General features: G+C 34.2%; 2 protein-coding genes across 4 annotated transcripts in view; one reads left to right on the top strand and one right to left on the bottom strand.

The window, feature by feature from the left end:
• The window catches only part of LOC117239377 (protein angel), a 31524-nt gene extending 28161 nt beyond the window's left edge, over nucleotides 1–3363 (top strand). The window contains exon 6 of the mRNA XM_033504879.1: nucleotides 2735–3363. Coding sequence (XP_033360770.1) covers nucleotides 2735–3124 — 390 coding nt within the window. The 3' untranslated portion in view covers nucleotides 3125–3363. The remainder of the gene's footprint in view (nucleotides 1–2734) is intronic.
• A 3738-nt stretch (nucleotides 3364–7101) lies between these two features.
• The window catches only part of LOC117239371 (DENN domain-containing protein Crag), a 47283-nt gene continuing 41170 nt past the window's right edge, over nucleotides 7102–13214 (bottom strand). For all 3 annotated transcript variants that reach the window (XM_033504869.1, XM_033504867.1, XM_033504868.1), the window contains 2 exons: nucleotides 9082–9254; nucleotides 7102–8690 (listed from right to left, as the gene is read on the bottom strand). In XM_033504869.1, the coding sequence (XP_033360760.1) occupies nucleotides 8554–8690; nucleotides 9082–9254 (310 nt within the window). In that variant the 3' untranslated portion in view covers nucleotides 7102–8553. The remainder of the gene's footprint in view (nucleotides 8691–9081; nucleotides 9255–13214) is intronic.

The following is a 13214-nucleotide window of genomic DNA, read 5'->3' as shown; positions in this document are numbered from 1 at the left end:
TATGGTGGCCGGATAAAATAACGCTTAACTCAAACCTAATTGTTATCGTTTGTTTATAGGTAGTTTATATAGATTGGGCTTATGTGTACTTTATCCAGTAATTTTATGTGTAACTTTTATACCACATTGCGCCGCGAGGCAACCAATACTAACGCATACGCTGTCACGGATTATATCCTTTATAGGCTTATAGGCACGGATTATAGGCAGAATACACTCTAGTGAAACCCACAGTTTTTTTTTTGTGAATATCTTGGAAATTAACACGTTGGGTGCGGAATCAATATCGATATACTTTCCGTTTGGCCGGCGCAAAGAGCTAAGCGCGAGCTGGTCAATATGATGCATAAACAGAAGATAACACGTTCAACATGACTGTTTTGTTTTTCGAGCATTAAAAAGTCGATGTCTAAGAGATGAACAGATGTAGGCAAGCCTCGTAACAGTAAAGACATAATTTGGAAGCAAGAAGTTTCATCCTGTTTTTTACTAAGTTTTATCAAATTCTATTTAAGGCGGTGTTTTACAAAGTTCTTTAGTTGATTTATTATTTTAAAAAATACTTGTTATCCATAATACTATCATGTCGAGAGGTGATGATAGAGATACGTCAATCAAATTTATTGTCACCATCGTTCAGTAAATGAAGCAATGAAAGAGACTTATTAGATACGCAATGGTCCGATGATCAAAATGTGGAATGGTTTAATGTAATTCGCAACCAAGAATATCATTCCTTTCATAAGTGCATATAATGACAAAAAAAAAGAAAAGAAAGGGAAAATACTGCGGAAGTACAGGATTGCACTAAAATCGAGGATATTTATAAATTGTTTGCTGCAGACGAAATTTTGGAAAATATAAACACACAAACAAATATCTGTGCTGCACAATCGACGAAGACTTCTAAGCGTTTGGATAAATGGATACCAGCGAATAAAAACTAAATAAAGCGTGTTATGGTGTTGATTTTACAGATCGGGCTGATCAAATTTCCATCTGTGAAATTATATCGATCTAAAGACCTTTATTTGCCCAAACATTCCCATGAAAAATAACGAGTATTTCGATCGGTTCGAAATTTGCCTGAGGATGCTGCATTTTGAAAATAATGAAGCGGTTGATACATCCAATCGTTTATCAGAGATTCAATATCTCGTTGATGCTCTAAATGAAAATTTCAAACGATATTACGATCTACAAGAAATGTTGTGTACTGGCGAGTCATTGATCCCATTTCGTGAGCGAATCGTATTTAGGCAATATCTAAAACAGAAAAGCTGTATATACGGCATAAAGGCATTCAAACTGTGCTGCGAATACGGATACACATATAGGTTCCTTATTTATACTATATTACAAAATCTGCTGACAAAGAAAATACTTCACTGGATATTGCACTGCATTTATGCAAGGATGTATTTCATAAAGTTCCTACATTTATGTGTCGACAATTGATATAGGAGCACGGAATTGACGAATAAGCTCGTTAAAAAAATATGCAAAATTGAAACATGGAAAATATATTACTAAGGAAAGTAATGATGGAATTAGAATATGGAAGTAGAAGGATGAACGTGACGTTTTAGTCCTTTCTACAACACTACAATGTCAGTCCCTAGGATCTGACGCCGCACCCAACGTGTTAAGGCTGACCACCCGTTATATGTTTAAGAAAAAATTGTTCAAAGGACAAATCATTTTACCCCAAATAGTTTTACAAAAAAGTTTTATTTAAAATTCAACAGGATTGGTGTTGAAGATAAATTTCCGAACAATTACCTACAATATGTACAATGTACAGGATGTTCAAAAACAGTTTGTCATGGCTTTGGCAGATGCTCCTATACCTTCGGATTGGTAGGGGTTTGTCAAAAAATTGACCTTAACCTCGAATTTTAAGGTCAAATTTTTTTATTACATCATATAATACTCGTTGCAAGCCAATTGAAAGCCTCGAAGAAACCATGATCATAACCCTACCGTTCTCTTGGAAAAAATATTAAAGTTTTATTAATTTTAATATCTGTATGTATATATAACTGATTTTATTCGTATGTAATATATTTACGTCTCACAGTAGACAAAGCTTACATACTCTACTATTGATGAAGCCGCTGAGAATTATTCTTTAGCACATAAAATGTATTGACAATTGATAAGGTATGTATAATGGAAAACCGTCTACGGTCTACAAATCCTAGATTGGAGTTAGGTTGTGGTTAGGTTGATCCATCCAGGTTGGTATGAAATTGAGATGGTAATGTTTAAGTAGACGCTTCTTTAATTGGCATCCTATTTTTTATATGTATGTAAGTACCATAGGTATGGAGCACTATATTTGCATTTGAGTTATTAAATCTTACAGGTGCTTTCTTCTCAATTTTCTAGTATTCTTGTTTTTATACAGGATGCTGGTCAGAAGGTTTAGGTAGTTTGTTGTCTTTATTTTGTAATTTTTTTATTTTTTTATTTTCTAAGAAAGATCTTAAAGAGAATTTGATCCTGAAATTTAAGATCAAGGTCGACTTTGCGGTCACTTCTCTTAACGGATCTACATCAATGGAAACTAAAGATACAGACTTACTTGCCAAAGCCGTGACAAACAATTTTTTTACACCCTGTATATATATTGTATTAAGAGTTCTGAAATATGACCGTGTATTGTTTCTATTCGAGTTATATGCGTAATTTACAAAGTAAGAAGGTAAATTGAATATTTAATCTGTTGCAGTTGGAAAATAGCGAACACCACAATGTAGATACTTCAGAAAATAATTCATCAAACGTTTGCGAAGTGAAAGCAGATACAACTGATTTTCAAACAATAGAAATTGCACATGATTATCGTGTTAATTTCTGTTCTGGCACCTTAACTCATCCTTTCCATTTTAATAGTGTATACAAACATCAAAATTGTCACGGAGAACAAGAAGCTACAACAAATCAGGGCAAATGGATCACTGTTGATTATATTTTTTATAGCGATCTGGAACTTCTTGAGGTATATGATTTACCCACAGCCACGAGATGCAACACTTTACCTACAATACCTAATTTTGCAGTTGGAAGTGATCATTTGTGTTTAGCAGCTACTTTTAAACTACGTAAAAGCAAACTTTAGAACTGTTAATATCATGATTTATAATATAGTGAAAAGTTATTATGTTATAACCTTGAGACAATTACCTTTTTTACACTATGTATGAAAAGATAATGTAAGTAAGAGATACTGTACAGAATAGCCACGTTATTTTGTATAAAAAATTAAAAATATTACTATTTTCCTTTATTGTTATTGATAAATATGGAAAACATTGTAGTTTGTAATGATTTATTACATTAAACGTGACATATATTATACCTTGTAGATTAAAATATTGATCTCGGGTACAGAAACCAAATTTAATACAAAATTATTGTTCTTTAAGCGTATTACCGTTTCTATTATTATATTCGTACAATGGCTACAAAAAGTATTTGTAGCATTACATTTATTCTTGCATTTATATACGAATTAATTAGATCCGACTACAATCAATTTTTTATTATTTAGTAGTATTTTCATATGTATAAATTATAAATATGTGGAAATTTGATATAATTTTTTTTATTATTCAATTTGTACTTTGCAATTTGTCCAGCTGGACATTTGGTAAATTTTTCTAACTTGATTGCTAAATAACATGTGGATGGTTACCGCCAGCGGGATACCATCTTGGTAATAATTTGATATTATGGCAATGAAATGTATGTAGAATCTAAGAAAAAAATGCTTCATTGGAGAATAAGGGTGTGTACCTTTTGTAGCTACTGTATTCCTTAATATCATAGATGTTTACATTTACCATAATATTTGGAACGATATATTTAAAAACGTAACAATGTTTTTATAATAAATTCCTTAATTTATACCTTTATAATTATTGAAACATTCATTTACTTGCTTTCTATTCTGCTAGACACTTATCAAAGAGCGGAACACGATTATGTTCGAACGTGAGGTCAAAAATTTTAGAACTTAAACTCAAATGGACCACAGGTTCCCGTTGTCCAGCCACTCTGAAATTTTGTACATATTATTTTCTTACTAGGTATCACAATCTATGAGAGCAAGACTAACAAAAATTCTAAGAAAATTTTTGACCATATAGTTTTTGATCCAGTGCAAAAAAATAGAGAAACTTTATCATAAGAAATCATTAATATACTGTGGAGTTTAATTGTGATGTTTCACAATCTTAATCAAACTTAGATGCTATAACGTACTTCCATTGTCAAAATTCCGACAATATGTAAAATTTGTATACGATATGAAAACGAAATATTGTCTGATATTATTAGTAAACATTTCTTATTTAGTGCAGAATTTGGGTTAAACTTGGAGAATTTTCGTATAGCGTTTGTTAAATATTCCAGCAAAGATTTTGTCTGAATACTTTCTTGTTAATTATAATCATTTCTTCAACAATCTAACGACTATTGTGTATACACTACTACACACGCATGTTACTTGCGAAACGAGAGGACCGATAGAGATCTGTGCTACACACTGGTCATTATTTTGTTTATCAAAAGTGTTTTATAATTCCAACGAATAATTTTCATTATGAAAAATTCAGCGCTATAACGAAATAAATACGAGAATTTGTCTAAATGTACTTTTATATTGACAGAAAGCGATTTAATTTCTAACAAATGACACACATTATTTACTCGATTTCATAATATAGTATTAAAAATTGTATGCTTTACAATTTTTGGCGACCTTGAAGGATTATGAATCGTTAAAGTTGTCTACTGTTGTCTAAAGTTGTCTACTTTAAAGTCGTCATTATGTACATACAAAGAAATAAAATGTAGCAGTTTGTTAAAAAGAAACGGAATTACTACCAATGAAATAAAAAGAATATTTACTATGCATTATGTCGTAATAATTTACGATCTTGCATAAGTTGAACACAATTCTTTGCAACTGCAACACAGCTAGCTGGTGCGTATATCGGCATTGTCACTGTCACATCGAAGACACAGGAAGTGGTGAAATTAAGAAATCACTGGTCGTTTCGTCGCGTCGTTCGAATGATTTCGCGTAGGTTTAAAAGTTTCACGAGCAAGATAAGAAAAATTCAGACATTAGATATGCTGGCAGAGTTTATTATGTGAATTTAACAGAGTGACGGTTAAGAATGTTAGAACAGAGTGTCGAGAGTTGATTTTGGGAAGGTTTATAATACTATGGGTATGGGTTTGGCTCTTATGGAAGGGTGGCGCCGGGGGTGTTGCAGTGGTCAAAGGTTTTTTTTTTTTATTTATTTATTAAAATTACAATCAATTCTCGCGTTGAGAATTTTCAGTAATTAGGTCAAAGGTGGCCATGCTGTTACTGTCTTCTGATTCTGGGATACTGTTTACGTTGTTGTTTTCGATGGCCTGCAGCATGTTCGTTAGGCCCCCTGGATTTTCTATTGCTAATTTATGACTATGTCATATCAGCATACATCAAAATGAATGTTGATGAAGGAAAAAAATGTGGAGATCAAAGAAGAAAGATCTTTATCCTTACCGAATGTGTCAATCAGATGGAAAAAAATGAATGGAATTTCGTTAGCATTACAGATTTGCAGAATCTTCCTAATCTAGATAGTATTCTGATTTAAATCAAGTTGTTCGTAAATTCATGTAAGACGGAATGCAGCTAGAAAGATCTCAAAACTGGCAACCTCTTAGAATATATTTTTTTTAAACATTAAAATTCTAATTCTAATTCTGTTCCCTCAGATGCCTTCGATTTACTTTAACGCTTTTCTTATTATACTATAATTATCTGTACAATACTGATGCATAGGTAATGACATTAGAATCTTAGCTGCACGATTCATGGCATAGTTGATAAAAACTGATACATCACCATAAAATAAGAGTTTCCTAGCGGTCGATGTAGATGCTCTATTGGATAAACAAATCGAGGAAGAGTGACGAAAAGTGATCTCCCCACGCGATAGCCACTCTTAGTCTTAGTCTCAGTCTTAGTTCTGGTATCGATAGACCCTTGCGTGACGCGCACGTGACTTCCGTGTGTCCTTAACAATAACCGTAGCAAAAGTAGGCAATAAACTAAAGAAGTTCTTCAACTCTAAGAAAGCATGCTGGAAACAATGACTCGGAAACGAAAAGCTTGGATATTCTACAGAACGGTCAAAGTTTCTTGAAAATAATGTTGTAAGAAATATGCAGATTTCAAAATTCTCACTCGGTTTATGTTATAACGCGAACAATGTACGGCGGAACTGTAAAATTGAGCCGTTCCACCTGGTTACTGCCGATTAGAATTACTCTTTCTTCGTAACCGTATTACAGTTAGGGGTGGGTACGGTAAACACATTGAGCATGGAAGACGCTAATTCACGTCTTACCTATAACAAATTTTAACTACTATTAAATAAAACAATAAAAAATAGCAATGGATGCTATAAACAAAATGTTATGAATGTATTTTTACATTACGTGTTTGAATAATACGAAACAGTTATCAATATGTTAGATATCATATTAGTCGCTCGGAAAGTTCGTTCCGATTTTTAAGAAATTTGGTCGCCATAAAAAATCATATTGAAAAGTTTGCTAGACGCGTGTTTGTTCAAGGTTCTGGGATTGCCCGAAGATTGCCTGGAAATATGCGGCAGCATATTTTGAAACAAACTGTGGCATTGAAAAACAAAAGTATCCAAGGAGAAAATGCCGCGTATATACTGCAAACAAAAGAAGGGACGATACACGATATATTTGTAAATTTTGCTTAGTACCTCTGCATCGGGGAAATTGTTTTCAAGTATATCACATTAAAAAACGTTACTAAAAGTATCTTTAAATATGTTCATTGATTTTTAATAAAATATTACACTTGTTAAATGCTATACATAGCATTATATACTTTTTTGAATCTTTTCAATCACTGGAAAAATACGCGGGAATTCAGGCTATATGCTTATCATAGCATACCATCCTCAAAGTGTTAATATTCCTAGCTGAAATGTGTTACATTTTTTATAGTCATTGAGGGACAAGGATTAATTGTAAAAAATATATTAACGATAAAACTCATTTATGTAAAATACCATGACTGACTTTTATTTAAGTTTTACATTCATAATTTAATAGCAGACGAATACACAGTATTTTATTGTACAAGATTCATCATATTGAAAAGTGCAGAGCATCGTTATATTAAATTATGTATGCATAATATAACAGAATTTTTATGAACCAACCTATTGTATAATTTAATGAAGAATTATACGACAAAGTGATGTTACAGATATTACATACATAATATTATGTTCTATATAAGTATTTCTGCATCAAAATACTTTTAAAAATCAATGTTCAGCAAAGTAATATATTTCGTTGCAAATATGTCCAATTAGAATCGAATAATACATCTTGAATTTTAATTACAACAGAAAATATTCAATGGCGTTCCATTTAATGTCCTTCGATCAAACACTCCTCCTTATATTAAAATACTTGACAACTGTCCATAATAACTAACAAATTGCAAATACGTATGTATGAAAGTATAGTAGATGAAAATTTTCAAGTATGCTGCACATTAAATCTTTCGTAAAAATAAAATGATATGCAGCAAACATAAAATTGCATAGCAAAGATCTAGTTTAAAATATTAATTTTCGTAGATAATCGTAAATAATTATCATTAATCGTATTTTAAGACCTTTTCCATTTGAATACGTTTCGTAAACTATTTTGCAAATATTATAGCATAATTCGCAAATATAAGTGCTAGAAATATAAGCAGCATTTCTCATTTCATCTCTAAAGTATAAAAACATGAATATTGTCCTTCCAACTAGACCAAATTAAATGGACTTTGGCAAAAGGGTTTTGCTGCAACGTACTTAAGTTAAAATTAACATTGAAATTGACGTTCGTACGCGCGAGCGCGTCTATTCATATTTTTATGTCGCAAACGATGTTTGAAATGTAATAAAATAATTTGAATATCGAGGATTATATGCATTCTTCATCACTGTGAAAGTACCAACTAAAACAAATGAATTCATAGTTTTTAAACCAAGTCAGATTCTTTGGTACTGAATGATTTTCCCTATCGCGTTGATACATATAACTATGAATATTCACATTTTAATAACAAAGTATATATGCAACTATTTTCTAAATAGAAAATTATTGATAGTAATCGCATATTTTAAATATGAAAAGAAGTATACGTCATTCTATAATCAAATATTTAATATTTACGACTTCAGATAAATTTTACTCTTTTATCTTTTTATCGTGAAAAAAAGTGTAAAATTTTTAAAACAATGCTAATCACCAATTTTTATTCGAAATTAATGATCATAAATACTTATCTAAAATGTATAATTTACTATCAATTTTGACATCTTACGTGTTTTGTTCTACACCAAGAATCAGGCATCACAGATAAATCTGTAACACCTCTCATGAATGTACTATTCATTCTTACAATATGTTACACCATCTTTCTCAATACCGATAATTTTAACTTTACACACTTAGTTGCTTAAAGTAATGTCTGCAAAATACTGACATCATCGAGGGCGGAGCGTCAATTTTACACAACAGTTTCTCTTCTTTTTCTGTTAATCTTTCCAAAGATAGTGTGTATTCTCTATCGAAAACACCTAAAACAAATAAATCATTCATATAAATATGACAATGGTTAATAGTTATTTATTAGATATTCTAGAGGATGTTCGATTCAATTATTCGTTATGCCAGGTGATTCTACTCCTCTAGATCATTGGAGATGCAGAAACTGGAGACATGCAATAAAGTAATGAAAATTTATCAATCAAGATTGTACATTTTTCGTAATTTTTCGTAAATTCGTTACATCGCTTATTGTTTATTTGTAGTTATGTAATTTCACAATAAGAAGTAAATAAAGGGAAAGGAATATGTACAATGTTAAACGTGTAGATATGTATATAAAGTCGGGTCCACTACAGAAGTATTCCAATGATTACGAATAATAAGACATATTCTATGCTAATTTAATAAAAACCAATATACCTTGGTCAATATTCCCTCTCCCCAAAACTGTAAATGCCAGAAACAAAATATCTCGATATATAGAAAATAGCGGTTGATTAGTTGATTGATTTTTATTTCTTTCTAAGGCCACTCTTTTTATAGGTTCCGCTAGATCATTCCGACGAACATTCGTGATCACTGACTGCATTAATCTGGAACAAGCAAGGATAATATTTATATAATTATAAACGTATTTTATATCTTGTAATCAAGTAAATAAAAAGGAGAAGTAAAGCAAGCTCTGAACTAAACGTCACTGAAAATGTGTAGGCGTTGACAAGAATTATAAATTCGTTTTGTCAACTATACAGTAATCTCTGTTTGACATCGGGTTGTTTGATTTTACAAAAAGACAATGTGATTCTTACAAAGAGATATGATCACATATATAGCGACGGGAAGCAACAAAACAGAAAGAAACGCAAGACCTATAGATGACATTGCAATTATCGAAAAAAGGAGAACAGTATCGATAGGAAATATGTAGAAATCCTTGTGAGTTGAATAAAAAAAAAAGAAAGAAATGAAGAAATATGTACAATGTACATATATAGTAAAAATATGTAGTATATTAAAACAGAGTAATATATTCTACGGCACGTAATATGATCTTTACGAATATGAAAAGAGTAAGAACGATCTATATAGTACAATTTACAATTCAATGATCTATGATCTAACTTTCAGTTGACCTTGAATCCCAATATGAAAGAAAAATTGGCGAACTTCAGCCGATTTTAGGGGCAATAGAAAGTTTGCCGAGCGCGGCGTGCAATTATGTATCCTCCATCAATTTTCGTTGTGAAATTCAAAGCCAATTGAAGCTTATTTTATTATAGTTCGCTGAATTCGTCTTGGTAATAACGCACAAAAGGAGACTTCAACCCCAATTACTTTGACCTTGAGATATGTTGTAGGGAGGACGGAATCATGATTTAAAAGTTAGTATAAGTTAGATGTTTTGAGGGGACCGTTCCCTTTTGTGCATAATTACCTTCGTCTTTTTTAGTGGCTACAACAGAGTACACAAGAAATACACGCTGTCGTTAAAAGGAAACTAAGAAACTTAGAAAATATTTGGCGCTAGAAAAATCAAGATATATGAATTGAAAGTGGAAAGTTTGATATATGTCGGAGCGGACATTAGAATTAGGGTTAGGGGCGTGAAATGAATCTTCGTTTGGGTTACACGTTGTCGTTATGCAATAGAGAAGACATTGACTAGTGCAAATACGATTATTATAGAGCCGGACAAGTAACCGTGGTAGTTAGGCACTCGAGAAACTAATGACAATGATCCTAGGTTCAATAACGAATCCGCGGTCGACGGGATGATAGATGAACGTACTCGCAAAATCTAAGTCGGATGCGTGATATTCACTGGTCGTAAAGGGTTACTCCTTTCATCAGTGAGATCGCGAACGAGAATGCCTTTCCCGTCCTGATGATGCCACAGAGGAAAACTATAATGGGGTGTGTCTAAGGATACGAGATCATCGGATTCGTCGAGAAAAGCCTTCGTTCAGAAAGTAAGGGAAATTGACGTTGCTGCTAATTGGTCAATCTCCATATCGGTGGTTAGAAAAAGATGCTAGCCGCCTTCGAGGGAAAGTTGCTTGTGGGAGACGCCGCTCGTTGAAAAATATGTCTCCCCTATCTTCCCGTAGTTGGGACAAAGACTGTTTGTCTGTTTGAAGGAGTTTAGTTAACTAAACCTTAAGATTTATAACGGGCCCTCGGGCTAGCCGAACATGTACTGCGGAGACGCATCGACATCTGGCAATCATCTTACTCGAAGAATAGGGTCTGCGTGTGGCGAGCCACGGGACAGAAACCGTTGGAATGTTTACTGTCGCGTGTCGCCACGAATATTTCCTTTAAGGAGAGCTATAAAATTACTCCATACCTTTGCTAGGCAAAGCGTTCATCCCGTGACCGCGGCTACGTTCGGCGACTGACTGTCGCCTCGAGCCCAAGCTCATTATCATAACTCTCGAACAATTACAATCGGATTGAATAACTACAATTGTTCAATTACAGACTCCGGTGTTCTTTCATCTCCGACATATATGTATAGATTTCGTACTCGAATGAATTTTATCCGTCGATTTTCAGATAAAGCGTTATCATCGTTTGTTATTTAATTGAAAAATGAAGAAGAAAAGTCAATTGCTTAATAATGAAAAAAATCTCATTTTTCTGTTTAGTATATTCATGAAAAGTATACCCTGTCACGACATCACGTCTGTGCGTCCAGAATACAATATTTATGTCGTTAGTATTATTTAAAGTCGTATGAACTGTTCAAGTTATTTTGTGATTACTTATCTTAATATATGTTAATAATTTAATAGATAAACTTGAAAGATTTTATCCTTGCGGTATGAATTTTGCCATATAAAAGTAAATGTACTTTAAACGGTTGTTCGAAGATTATAGGTAATATTAGATATATCATATATTTGCCCCGCAGACTGGTTACAGCAAGAGGCAAAAACCTCTTAAACAGCATAATAAACAATAACCTCAACTACCTCACCACATACGAACCCACATACTGGCCCACTGACACCAACAAAATACCCGACCTTCTCGACTTCTTCATAACTAAAAATATCCCATCAAGACACGTCCAGATCAACTCCCCGGCTGATCTCTCCTCTGATCATTCTTCCGTGATAGCAACAGTCAGTTCAACAATCATCGAGAATACACCTAATGGCTCCATTCACAACCAACACACCAACTGGCAGCTCTTCAGAGAAGTCTTTACACACTCAACCTCAGCCTTCACCCCACTAAAAACAAAGGAAGATATCGAAGCAGCCACGGAATACTTAAACACGAGCATAATAAACGCAATCCGCCGCTCCACACCGACAAAGCCATCTAGCAGCAAACAAGAATATCCCCAATACATACTAAAAAAAATAGCAGAAAAACGTAGACTAAGAAGAGTATGGCAGACTCATAGATCACCGGAGGACAAACGCAAACTTAACAGCGCAACTAGAAAGCTATCCAGAACCCTAAGAAACTATAAAAACGACTGTTTCCATAAATACCTCGCCAGCTTATCCCCCACAGCCGACGTCAACTACTCACTATGGAAGGCCTCCAGGAAACTCACACGCCCCCCACAAATAATCCCACCTATCCGCCGTCCGCAAGGTGGATGGGCGCAAAGCCCTATAGAAAAAGCCGACCTTTTTGCCAAACACTTGTTAAAAGTATTCAAACCCCATTCCCCCCAAGCCGCCGCGGACGTTACTGAATACCTGCACACCCCCTTCCAAATGTCCCCTCCTATCGAACCCTTCTCCTCTGCAGAGACTATAGAAACAATCAGTCGCCTAAACCCCAAGAACGCAGCAGGACACGACCTAATAGGCAATAGAGCAATCAAGGAACTTCCCACAAAAGGGATAGCACTCATCACATCGATTTTTAATGCTATCCTTCCCTCATCCCTATGCTCATCCCTAAACCCGGTAAACCGATATACGAAACCTGCTCCTATCACCCAATCAGTCTTTTACCTACCCTGTCCAAACTATTCGAGAAGATGCTCACGAACCGACTCCTTCCAATCCTAGAGAACTTGAAAACACTCCCAGATCACCAATTCGGCTTCCGAAAACATCATTCTACAGTAGAGCAAATCCACCGCTTAACTCATACGATCAGCCAAACATTCGAAAAGAAAAAATATTGCTCAGCGGTGTTCCTAGACATCCAACAGGCATTCGACAAAGTATGGCATGAAGGGCTACTATACAAGCTTAAAAAGATCCTACCTCACCCCTACTACTCCATCCTAAAATCTTACCTAACCAATAGACAATTCATGGTTAAATGCCTAGACGCCACTTCCGCAACATTCCCAATAGAAGCCGGCATACCCCAAGGTAGTGTCCTCGGACCCCTACTGTACTCCATCTACACTGCCGACCTACCTATATCAAACGATATAACAATAGCGACATTTGCAGACGACACAGCGCTATTAGCTACCCACGCAGACTCGGTAATAGCCTCATCCACTCTCCAGCGAAGTCTCGACTCCATGGAAAAGTGGTTTCACAAATGGGGCTTCAAAGTCAACGAAAAGA

The sequence above is a fragment of the Bombus vosnesenskii genome, unplaced genomic scaffold, assembly GCF_011952255.1.
Source record: "Bombus vosnesenskii isolate JDL3184/JDL3185 unplaced genomic scaffold, Bvos_JDL3184-5_v1.1 scf7180000013957, whole genome shotgun sequence".
Taxonomy (NCBI): domain Eukaryota; kingdom Metazoa; phylum Arthropoda; class Insecta; order Hymenoptera; family Apidae; genus Bombus; species Bombus vosnesenskii.
This window is presented reverse-complemented; position numbering and strand designations above follow the sequence as displayed.